General features: G+C 44.3%; 1 protein-coding gene across 3 annotated transcripts in view; it reads right to left on the bottom strand.

The window, feature by feature from the left end:
- Srcap (Snf2 related CREBBP activator protein) overlaps positions 1–12608 on the bottom strand; it is a 46307-nt gene that overhangs the window by 13093 nt on the left and 20606 nt on the right. For 2 of the 3 annotated variants that reach the window (XM_063226836.1, XM_063226837.1), the window contains exons 17-25: positions 11337–11473; positions 11068–11254; positions 7996–8165; positions 7346–7611; positions 6852–7139; positions 6099–6263; positions 5644–5829; positions 5161–5427; positions 3194–4695 (exon numbers count right to left, since the gene is read on the bottom strand). In XM_063226836.1, the coding sequence (XP_063082906.1) occupies positions 3194–4695; positions 5161–5427; positions 5644–5829; positions 6099–6263; positions 6852–7139; positions 7346–7611; positions 7996–8165; positions 11068–11254; positions 11337–11473 (3168 nt within the window). The remainder of the gene's footprint in view (positions 1–3193; positions 4696–5160; positions 5428–5643; positions 5830–6098; positions 6264–6851; positions 7140–7345; positions 7612–7995; positions 8166–11067; positions 11255–11336; positions 11474–12608) is intronic. The other variant, XM_063226838.1, reaches the window with a different exon arrangement.

The following is a 12608-nucleotide window of genomic DNA, read 5'->3' as shown; positions in this document are numbered from 1 at the left end:
AACTGGGAGTATAACTCCATAGTAGGCCACTTGCCTAGCATTCAAAAAGCCATGTATACAAGCCCTAGTACAACAAAGGAAAAAAAAAAAAATGTAACTTAGTAGAGTGATTCTCTAGCTAGCATGTACAAATCCCTGGATTCAATTTCCAGTATTGGCAAGGCTTGGTGTTAAACAATGAGATTCCATTTCAAACCCACTACAGATGGCTATAATTAAAAGAACAAATAGGGCCAGGGATTTAGCTTAGCAGCATAAACGTCTGCCTGACAAGCTCAAGGTCTTGAGTTCGATCCTCAGTAACCCCCCTCCCCAAAAAAAGAATAAATAACAAATACTGGCCAAATGTGATGTAAGTGATTTTACCACAGATTTCTGATAAGAATGTCATGTGGTGTAGTGACAAAGTTTCTTTCTAGGGCAATGGAAAAGTTCTAAAATTCATTATGGTAGCCAGGAATTGTGCCCCATACCTGTGATCCCAGAACTTAGGAAGCGGAGGCAGGATCATCATAAATTCAAGGCCAGCCTGAGCCACAACACTGATTTCAAGGGCAAGGCTGAGTATGTAGCTCAGTGGCCCAGTGCCTGCCTGGCAAGCACAAGGTCCTGAGTTCAAGTTCCATACCAAAAAAAAAAAAAAAAAAAAAAGAGTTCAAAGACAAGCTGAATTACTTTTGTCAACCTCCCATCTCAATCAATGTGGTGATAGTTTCACAACACCATGAATATACTAAAAGGCACAATGGCAAATGCCTCGAATCCTAGCTACTCAAGAAGCGGAGACAGGAAAACTGAAAGTTCAAGGCCAGCCTGAAAAACTTAGCAAGACCTTGTCTCAAAATTAAAAATAAAAAACGGCAAGGAGTGTGAAGTCCTTGGGTTCAATTTCCAGTACACAAAGACAGGAATGGAGGAAGAAGAGGGGAACAGAAAAAAAGAACAGGGGAAGGAGGAAAAAGACAGAAGAGAGACACAGAAGAGAAATAAAACTAAAAAACTATCAAATTAACCAGGTGTGGTGGCATGCACCTGTAATACCAGCACCTGGGAACCTGAGGCTTCAGGATTGCTGTCAGCCCAAGGCCAGTCTGAACTGCGTAGCAAGACCCTGTCTCAAAAAGAAAAAAAAAAAGTGACTATCAAAGTTAAAGACATATGAACTACAGGGAATTATATTTTGATGGTGATACCTATCCTTAGAAATTCAAATAATTACATGATAGTGAAGGTGCTAGCAAGTGAACTGCTGCTATGTCTGAAGACGACTCTTCTGTCCTCAAGAACTGTGTAACCTGGGGCTGGGGATTTAGCTCAGCGGCATAAGCACCTGCCTTGCAAGCAGGTGGTCACGAATTCGATCCCTGGTACCGATAAAAAGTTAAAAAAAAAAAAAAAGAACTGTGTAACCATCATAGCCAGACAAGGTAACCCACTACTTGTAATGCCAGCAAACCTGTGATTCAAAATTTAAAAAAATAAAATGGGTAGAGGTGTAGCTCACTGCAAAAGTCCTGAGTTCAATGTTCAATGGACTAATTAAGTCATCTATAAAAAGAGGCAACGATATATAAGCTAACACTAACACCAGTGATGGATATTTTTAAACCAGATGTGGTGCTACACACATGCAAGTTCAAGGCCAGCCTAAACTACACAGCAAGACCCTGTCTCAAAAAAATAAAATAGACATTGGGCTGGGGATTTAGCTTAGCCACATTAAGTGCCTGCCTACCAAGTTCAAGGTCATGAGTTCAATTCTCATTACCAAAAAAAGAAGAAAAGGGGCTGGGGATTTAGCTCAGCGGCATAAGTACCTGCGTTGCATGCAGGCAGTCGTGAGTTCGATCCCCGGTACCAATAAAAATGAAAAAGACAAGAAAAAAAAAAAAGAATTATTCTAAAAAAGAAGAAAAAACAAATAGTTGGGCGTGGTGGCACTGTAATCCCAGCACTCCACAGGCTGAGGCAGAAGGATCACTAAATCCAAGGCCAGCCTGGGCTACAAGATGAATTTGAGGACAGCCTGAACTCCTTTGTAAAAGGAGTTGGGGTCGGGGGTTTAGCTCAGCAGCACAAGTGCCTGCCTGGCAAGTGCAAGGCTGTGAGTTTAATCCCTAGTACCAAAAAAAAAAAGAAAAAGAAATAAAATGAAACAAAAGCACATTTGAGGAGACAGGCAAAGTACAGCATGCCAATGGTCCCAGCCACTAGGGAAGACAAGGAAGGAGGATCATTTGCTCAGGAGTTCAAGGCCAGCCTAGTTAAGATATGAGACCCGGCCTCCAAAAAACTAAAAAACAAAAAAAAGCAACACTTGAGCTGCAGATATAGTCAGTGGCACAAGCACAAGGTCCTGAGTCTGATTTCTGGTGCACAGGTGCGCACGCTCACACACACACAAACAAAAAAAGCACCAAAAACACCTCAGTACATAAATAACAGCTACTTGAGGGATAAGGGTAAGAGTGGTACAGTATGTACTTAGAATCCACAAAGCTGAGTTTAATCCCTAGCAAGACCAAAAAAATAGGTTAAAAATCTCGAGTGTTAAAATATATACTTATTGGGGCTGGGGGTTTAGCTCAGTGGCATAAGCACCTGCCTTGCAAGCAGGCAGTCATGAGTTCGATCCCCGGTACCGATAAAAATGAAAAAGACCAAAAAAAAAAAAAAAAAAACTTATTTAGTATACATGTGGCCTTAGGTTCAATCTACAGCACCAAAACAAGGAAATAATACCACATTTGGTTTTAATTATCCCTCTGACAAGGGCAAGGCATAGATTAATACTCTCATTTTATACATGACGCCCCAGGAAAAACAAAGAACTTTAAATGTCAATCAAATACTGTGATACCTCAGTTCACAAATCTAAGTCATTCCAGGATTCTGGAAAAGATGCTGCACTCAGATGACCAGACCACCCTGAACATAACTGATTTCATCTGGAAGAGATGGCCATGGTTGTATTGGTCACCCAATGCAAGATTTGCAAACAAAAAATTTTGTCAAACACTTTTGTCTGTGTAGTAAATTGTTCACCAAAAAAAAAAAAAAAAAAAAAAAGTGCTGGTGAATCAAGATACCACTGTAGTTAGTCTGTAAAAGTGATGATATTCTGTCCCATCCACTCTCCCAACACTTGAGACCCAAAGCCTTGTTCTTGTTTCCTTGAGCAAATCAAACTTACCAGATAGAAAGGGGAACGTGGTGGTGGTGGGGGCTGGCGTCGAGGCCGGGAGCCACTGAACGAGGTAGCAGTGGAGGGTGGGCTGGGGGGACCAGAGCGCAATGTCAGTGTCTCAGGCTCATCCTTAGGAACGGACTGCCGGTTTACCATGGTGACAGGCAGGGAAGCAGTGCCAGATGCAGAAACCACAAGGGAAGATGCCTGGGAAGCTGGGGCCTGTGTTGAGGCTGGTGCCAGTGCCAAGGTTTGAGGTGCAGATGGACCCAGGGTGGGCAGAGGAACTGGGGCCGGACTCAAAGTCAGTGTATGCACTGAAGCTGGGGCCAGGAGTGAAGCAGATGACGATGCTGGAGCCAAAGTCAGTGTGTGAGCTGAGGCAGGGCCCATAGGAGAAGCTGGAGCCAGAGAAGGAGCTGGAGCCAGAGACAGTGTCTGAGTTGGACCCAGTGGCGCTCCTGATGCCAAAGACAGTGTCTGGCCTGGAGTTGGTACCAGAGATGACGATGGAGTCAATGATAATGTCTGAGTTGGAAAGGACCCCTGAGGGTTCCCTGTTCCCAGAGAATGTGTATGAGATGGAGATGAGCCACCAAGAGTAGATGCTAAAGCTGGCGTTAGGGCCAGTGTCTGTGTAGAAGCCAGGCTTGAAAGAGGTGATGGAATTGGGCATGACACCATAGTTTGAGTTGATGATGTAGCCAACACAGGAGTTGGAGCTGGTACCAATGAAGATGAGGCTAAAGGGGATCCTGGAGTCACAGATGGAGCCATAACTGGAACTGGAGTCTGTGATGGAGCCAGAACAGAAGCAGGACCTGGCGATGGAGCCAGGACTGGAAGGGGAGCCAAAGGAGGAGCCGAAGGACTCAAGATTGCTGTTTGTGGAGCCACCATGGGAGCCAACGAGGTGGCTAAAGCCTGGGATGCAGATGGTGCAGAAGCGAGAATAGAAGCCTGAGCTGGAGTTGGATTTGGTGCTGCTGGAAAAGGACTGGCCAAAGCTGATGCTGGCACCAGGACAGGTGAACATGCTGGGGCCACAGCTGAGTTCAACCCTGGAACATGCGAAGAAGTGGGAGCCAACAATAGAGGGTGACCAGGTGTCTGAGACGGGGATAGGGCTGGAGCTGTAGCCAACCCTAAAGTCAATGCTGACGCTGATGGGGAAGCCCCAGCTGGCACCAAAGAGGGTTGTCCAGGAGCTGCAGAAACAACAGGTGCCAGTGCTGGAGTCACACTGGCCAACAGAGCTGGGCCTGATGCTGAAACAGGCAAGGAAGCTGAGATGGGGATGGTTAGTGCAGCTGAGACTGGAACTGGAGGTGTGGCAGGGACAGAGATGGAGAGTGAAGATGACACTGGGACCGAAACTGTAGAGGACACAGGACTAGCAAGGGGAGAGGAGTTGGAAACTGGCATTGGAGGAGGAGATGGCCCAGGGAGTGAGGATGGCACATGGAGCGAAGAAGAGATGGTCATGGGAGCAGGTCCGGGTGCTGAAGCTGTGGAGATATAAGATAGGTTAGCTTCACTATTATTTTCCTGATGCTGATCCTTTTACCACCCTGTCACACCCATCACCTTACTCCCAAACTTCCCCTATTTCCCAGAAAGCCCTTCATCTCCAAAACGTAAGGTCAAAAACTCAAAAAACAGGAAAACTTAATGTTTCTGTCTCTGGACCAGGGGCAAAACACAGCAGCACGGTGCCTGCACGGCAAGCATGAGGTTGTAAGTTTGGTCCCTGATACCAAATAAATAAATAAATAAGTCGTGCTGCTTAAAAAATTTTTTTAATTAAAATAAAATGTGCCTCCTCCAAAATTCCAACAATGTATCACTTCTGGGGCTCAGCACAAATAGACAGTAGGGTGATGAAAAACAGATTTATTATGACTGAGAAACATTCACAGATACCACATCTCCAATTCTGGCAACAATCTCTGGCTTCAGCCATCTGGACTCACCACTGACTTCAGGCGAAGAACTGTGGACCAGCTTGAGAAGGGGCCTCACCAGAGTGGGCGTGGGCATAGGGGAACGTGCAGTGCCCAGAGTAGATGTGGGTAGACGGCCAGGGGTTAACGTGGGGCGTGGAGTCAACACAGCTGGAAGCCCAGAGCTTGGGGTCCGGGGTGCTGGTGCCAGAGGTGGAACAGGAGTCAGTCCATCCCGAGGGGCCTGTCTCACTACAATCTTCACCACGCCTGTATTATTCACCATAGATGGTGGCACTGTAAGAGGAAGCTACATTGAGGGGAAGGTAGAAAAAAAACAAGAGAGCCAAAGGATGGAGGAAGTTCAGGAGCAGGAGCGGATGGCAGACAGATATTGGAGATACTGACAATGGAAACCACCAGTGACAACAGACTGGACAGACAACTGCCCAGGGTACGCCTTGAAAGACCAAGGCCAGGAAGACTAAGTAATAGGAAGGCCAGGAGCCTCACCCTGGTTAGCAGCAAGCGGAAGGCTGAGGCCAGTGGGGGCAGGGGTGGTGCTGGGGGTCGAAGAAGGCAGCACAGAGACAGGGGTGGGGCCAGGGGTCGGGGCCACGGCCTGGATGAGGGCCACATGGGCAGGCTGGCTGATGAGGTGGTGCTGCCCCCCTGCTGACACCAGGTGCACCACATTCCCTGGGTTAAGGGAAGAGAAAGAGAGAGAAGCAGCTATCAGCCGGAGGAGGTCAGACGCAAGAGCAAGATAGGGAAAGACTAGAGAGGAAATAACAGTATCTCTACAATTACTTTTCACTATTTTTATCAAAAGACCCCTTCCAACCTTTCCCTTTGGGCTCACCCACAAAAAGTTAGAAACATAAAGGCTGACATCTAAAAAGAATCACAAAAACAAGAGGACAGGAAAGAACAGGAAAAAGGCAGGACAGGGGGTGGGTTTTACCTACTTTGCAGCGGGCGGGGCTGCCCCACAGCAAGCTGGCGCACCTGGGCACCAGTCAGAGTCAGCTTGTTGCCCTGGATTTGGAAGGTGAGAGGTTTGCTTCCCCCAGCACTAGCCACTGGACGTTGTGCCAGTGAGGCCAACTGCCCGATGCTGACCACTTCACCTGCTATAGAGAAGGCCTTATTGTACACACAGCTTACTCCATTCCACGACTTCTCAAGACTTCTACAAAGCAACAACTCTCCCCAAGTCTCCAGTTCCTCCTGGCCTCTCCCACAGTTTACCATGTCTCAATATATAAAGCCTCCACTCATAGACTTTGAGTTTCTGATGTGCTGGTTATCCAAGTGCTGGTTATCCAATCCCACTTTACCTCTTAGCAATCTGCTACATTCTCTAAGGACCCACTAACAGACTAAGTTAATCACTGTTTTGCTCTATGCTGCCCTTTTACCCCAGCTATTTTTTTCTGCAGTGCTGGAGATTGAATTCAAAAGTCTTGTGCATGCTATATAAGCGCTGAATCACTGAGCTAAATCACCAATCCCTCAAATGCTTTTCTGTTGCTACATTTATCCACTATTTACTAATCTGTGAGTCACCTCCCCTACTATTCTATACAAGGGCTCTTCACTCAATTATGGCAAAGTACTTTATATATTATTTCCCTAGAATTGGATAACCTCATGCCGTCTTTCCTTTTTCAGCTTTCCTCCCATCTCAAGTCTCGAACCACAGTATCCCAGGAACTTACAAGGCAGGCGAGCTTGCATATCAGGAGACAGAATCAGGCGCTGTGGTGCAGGAGTTGGAGCTGACACTGCTGTAGTGGGAGCAGAGGCTGTGGTGCCAGAAGTGCTGGTGGAACCAGAAGGGGAGAAGGTGTAGCCTGGTGGCACTGTCAGGGGCTTCAACAGGCTAGAAGAGCCTGGAGGTGGGGCTGGGCTCAATCGAACTGGGGCAGGTGGAGCTGGCTTCAAAGACAAGGTTGGCGTAGGAGGCCGTGAAGTCCCACTCAGGACTCCCAGGGAAGATGGCAACACTGTAGACACAAACCACACACCTGTCAGATATACCCTGATAAAATCCTTAGTCTGGTCCCAGAACTCTCCATATTCCCCACTCCAGCCTATCAAATACTCCAACCAGCTCCTCAAACTCTTAAATGTTAGTACTTTCTCCCTAGATTGAACCTTCCTCCCTAGTTTGAACAACATTCCCATCACTGTTAGCTCCCTTTCAACTCACCCTGGGGGAGAGGACCACTGTTTGGCTGCAAGGGAGGCAAGAGAACAGGTCCAGGGGGCCGGGATACAGGAACAAGTGGGGGCCCGGAAGGTGAGGCTGACACCATCAGTGGCGCCTGCAGCACTGGGGGGGTTGGGCCAGGGGTGGGCTGGGCTGACAGCTCAGGGCCTGGAGGGGGTCGGACTGGGACAGGGCCAAGAGGCGTCCGGGGGCTGTTCACAACCACCACCGTGCGGCCTTCTTGCTTGGGCACTGGCTGCAGCATCCTATGAGGAAAAACCAAGGATGTAGGTAGACAAGGGAAGAGATTAAGGGACAGCAAAAGAAAGGAAGAGAAATGAAGTACAAAGATAGAAATTTAAAAGGAAAAACAGGAAAGAGATAAGACCCAAAGAAGCAAGAGGGAAAAATATCTAAGAAAATCAGATGGTACCAAGCTAAGCAAGGGGAAACAAAATAAGAAACAAACACAGAAGCCCATCCCAGAATGTCTTCTGCTTAATTCTCTTAATACCTCCACAGTATTTAGCCCCCATTCAATACAAACATTCTAGGCTAGCCTCCAACTCTTTCCTTTCCACCCAATCCCTTTCAGTCAGCTGTAGCCACTTTTTCTAGGAAACCATCCCCTTACTGCTTAGTCTTGGTACCTGTTGACCTTCATTTTGACTGGCTTGGGCCGGGGTGGAGGATCAGGTGCAGTAGCCACCTCTAGCAGTACCCGGCGAGAGAGGCGGTGCCGGGGCAGAAATGTGTCAGCCTCATATCGAGACACACGACCTTCCAGACCAATAAGGTCAAAGCGACCCATGTCTATCCTCTGCCAAAAGAAATACAAAAGATGGAGTCAAGGGGAAATCTGGCAATGACTTTTTTTTTTTTGGTACCAGGGATTGAACTCATGACTTCATGCTTACAGGCACTTATGTTGCTGAGCAAAATCCCTGGCCCTGGCAATAATTTCTTGCAGATGACACTAAAATTATAGAAAACAAAAGAAAAGTTGGTAGGCAGAACATCAAAGTCTAACAACTTTTTTTGTTTGTGTTTTCAGACAGGGTCTTACTATGTAGTCCAGGATGACCTTAAACTCACTGTGCAGTCTAGGTTAGCCTCAAACTCTCCACCAATCCTCCTGTCTCAGCCTCCCAAGTGCTGAGATTACAAGCATACATCACAATGCCCAGTTAAATCTAAAAACCTGAGCACCAGTATATACCATCAATATGGTGAAAAGCTCACCTACTAAATGCGTGAGATGTTTGTAAATCCTATGCCTAATAACAGGTTAATTTCCAAATTATACAAAGTATTACAACTATATTTTTTTTTGGTACCAGGGATCAAACTCATGACTGTGCGCTTGTAAGGCAGGTAGGTGCTTATGCCATTGAGCTAAATCCCCAGCTTGTATTACAACTTTTTAAAAACAAGTTTCCCAGTTTAAAAAAAAAAAAAAATTAAACAGACAAGTTGGCTCACATCTATAACCCCAGCACCCAGGAGGCCAAGGTAGGAGGATCACTTCAAATTCAAGGCCAGCATGGGCTACACAGTGAGTTCAAGACCAGCCTGAACTATATAGCAAGTCCCTGTCTCAAAACTGTAACAAAAAAATCATAGTAATAATAGTGAAGGTTTTGAATAAACATTTTCCCAAAGAATACATAATAAATGGCCAAAGAGCACATAAAAAGAGTAAATATTAATTATTAGAGAAATGGAAATCACAACCACAATAAAATACAACTTCACACACATTATTATGGCTCGTAACAAAAAAGAAAAACAAATACTCTGAAAAAGATGTAGAAAAATTAGAACTCTGAGGTTTAGACAGGAGCATCATTCCAAGTTCAAGACCAGCTTGGGCTACAGTGAAAAGGCCAGTCAGAACGGCATGCCAAGACACTGTCTCAAAAAGAAAAAAAAAATTAGAACTCTGCACACTACTGGTGGGAATAGAAAATGTATAGCTGCTATAGAAAAGCATTACTACACAGTTCCTCAAAAATCAGAAAAACAATTGTCATATAATAAAACTGCCAGAGATTTAGCTCAACAGCATAAGCACCTGCCTGACAAACACAAGGTTTTGAGTTCAATCCAGAAAGGAGGAACTTAAATAGATATTTGGGCATCCATGTTCATAGCAGCACTATTCACAAGTGCCAAAAGGCAGAAGCAAATTAAAAAAACAAACAACACCCTAACAATAACATAAAAGGCCAGATGTGGTAATGCAGTTATAATTCCAGCACTCAGGAAGCTGAGACATGAGAATACCTGAGTTTAAAGTCAGTCCGGGCTACCCAGTGAGTTCAACACCAACCTGAACTACACAATAAAACCCTGTCTCAAAAGACTACAAATAAAAGGTAGAAATGGCCAAAATACCTACCATTACATAAGAGGATAAGCAAAATACAGTATATATCCACACATTGAGTCTTTTTTTTTTTTTTGGTATTGGGGATCGAACTCATGACCTTACGCTTGCCAGGCAGGAACTTACTCTGCCGAGCTAAATCCTGGCCGTCACACATTCAGTCTTAAAGGAAATAAGACTTCACACGTTACAACATGGGTGAACCTTGGAGACATTATATAAAGTGAAATAAGCCATTTGCAAAGTGACAAATACTTCAACTATTTCTATCAAGTACCCAGAATACTCAAGTTCATAAAAACAAAAAAATGTGACAGAGGCTGGACAGTTCTTCTTTGACTGGTAGTGGAATTACAGGATGCAAGAATGAAAAATACAATGGTTCAGCAGATGCATGGTTATAATGATTGCACAACAATGCAAATGTTCCTAATACCACCAGAAGGACACATTTAAAAAATCAGAGCTGGGCATGGTGGTGCATTCCTATAATCCCAGCACTCAGGAGGCTGAGGCAGGAGGATCACTGTGAGTTAGAGGCCAGTCTGGACTACAAAGTAAATTCAAAGCCATCCTAAACTGCAAATGAGACCCTGTCTGTAAAAACAAGAAAAAAATAAAATCGAAACAAGGCCAAGCATGGTGGTGCACGTCTGTAATTCCAACACTCAGGAAGCTAAGGCAGGAGGCATTTGAGCCTGGGCTACAATGTAAGTTCAAGAACAGCCTGAATTGCACAGTAAAATCCTATCTCAAAGACAAAAAGTGTCAGGTATAGGTCTCTCAGCACTTTCAAAACTTATCAATTCTCAAATACATTAAAGAATAGGCCCAAAGGGGAAAAGCACAGGCATTCTTTTACCCCAGTTTTGAAACAGGATCTAATTATACAATTCACATTGCCCTTGAATTCACTAGGTCCCCCAGGCTGGTCTTGAACTTACAGCAATACTCCTGTCACAGCCTCCCAAGCACTGGGATTACAGGCATGCGCCACCATGCCCAGATCAAAAAACAGGCTTTACACTTTTGTTTTTAACAAAACAAAACAAAAAAAACACTGTGGGGTCAAAGATAAATAACCTTGCCAAATAATATGCCTAGAAAACAGTAAAGTTAGTAGAACAGGACTGAGGAATAAAGTAAGTAGTAGAAAGCAAAAAATCAGCCTCAAAAGATATGAGGGGACTGGGGATTTAGCTCAGCGGCATAAGCACCTGCCTTGCAAGCAGGCGGTCGTAAGTTCGATCCCTAGTGCCAATAAAAAGTTAAAAAATAAAATAAAATAAAATATAAAAAAGACATATGAGGTCCCTTGGGGATGACTACATACCTGGAGTGGGTGGACATCCGTGGCACTCAGCACCAAAGATGAGGTACTGAAGCAGATGCCTGGGGTTATAAAGGGGGAAGTAACAGGTCGAGGGTCAAACAGATTTGGATGATTACAGACTTTTCGCAGCTGCATCAAAATGTTGATGACACTCATGAAATGGCCTGTGGCTAGTGTCTCCTTAGTTCTGGAGAGAGATGAAAGACAAATCAAACATTCTGACAACCACCTGTACTCCAATCCAGCACCTATTCTCTACCTTCCCTTACGTGGTCTGTGCCATGAAGTCATCATAGAGATAGCGCTGGCGCTTGGAAAGTCGGCAGCGGATAACATGCTCATATTTTTTGGGCATCTGCTTCTCAACATCTACCTTAACTCGACGCAGCAAAAAAGGCCTCAAAACCTAAAAAACAAGAACCAAGAGCTTGTCTGGAAAACAGTGGTATTTAAGTCCCAACCCAACCCTTCCATCTGAGTCTAAATTCAATCACTGGCTGAGAACTGGATTAACCTATCATCAGCAAACAATCATGGAGTTACAAGGCATGCCAAATACCAACCACACAAAGATGAATCAGATATAAACCCTCCTCTCAAGTAACTTACTGTCTGCTGAAGAAGACACAGAGGTAATTGTAAGGAATATAAGGAAGCCCTGAGTCAGTCAATAACTATGAAATAACTATGATTATTCAAACTATGTTTTAAGACTGACGGTAAGTTTACAAAATTACAAAAATAAAAAATATATCTCAATGGTATAGTGCTTCCACCACAAAAAAGGGGGGGGGGGATTTAGCTTGATGGGATAAGCACTTGCCTAGCCAGCACAATGTCACAAGTTCAATCCCTGATACCAAAAAAAAAAAAAAAAAAAAAAAAGTGGCCTTGACAGAACACAATAGGCATATTTATAATTTAAATCCTGTAAGACATAGTCTTCATAATCCATAGTGACATGGAAGAAGTGAAGGGAGGTAAATGAAGGAAATGCAGCAGTTAAAGATTTCCTGGTTCAGAGCTGGGGATTTAGCTCAGCGGCATAAGCACCTGCCTTGCAAGCAGATGGTCGTGAGTTTGATCCCTGGTACTGATAAAAAGTTTTTTAAAAAAGATTTCCTGCCCCCCCCCCAGTCTATTTTGTTTTGTTGAACTTCAATATACATGGAAGTTTGGACAGCTATTTTGAAGAGAATGAGAGACTCTATGACAGCCATTAGTGACTTCCCTACTGTCTGGTTATAAAGACCGAAAATGCTTTCCTCATTCTGTTCGGATCAGTTTTATATGATGCTGTTTTATATGAATTCTCTGTATGTGAAGACGTATGGACAACTATTTGGAAGAAAATAACAGACAATATGATACATAGTGAAGATCTCAGGTCATCTAGCTTTGAAATTTGTATCTCTTACATTACTTTATGTCCTATTTTGTTCTGCTTTGTTGTTTAATTTTACCCCTTTTAAAATAAAAATATAAAGAAAGAAAGAAAGACAGACAGACAGACTTCCTGGCTTCTACCTTGGCTGTTAATC

Source organism: Cavia porcellus, unplaced genomic scaffold (genome assembly GCF_034190915.1).
Source record: "Cavia porcellus strain 051 isolate PalLab524CR breed Dunkin Hartley unplaced genomic scaffold, mCavPor4.1 scaffold_16, whole genome shotgun sequence".
Lineage (NCBI taxonomy): Eukaryota > Metazoa > Chordata > Mammalia > Rodentia > Caviidae > Cavia > Cavia porcellus.
Note: the sequence above shows the minus strand (reverse complement) of the source record. Positions and strands in the feature narration are given on the sequence as shown.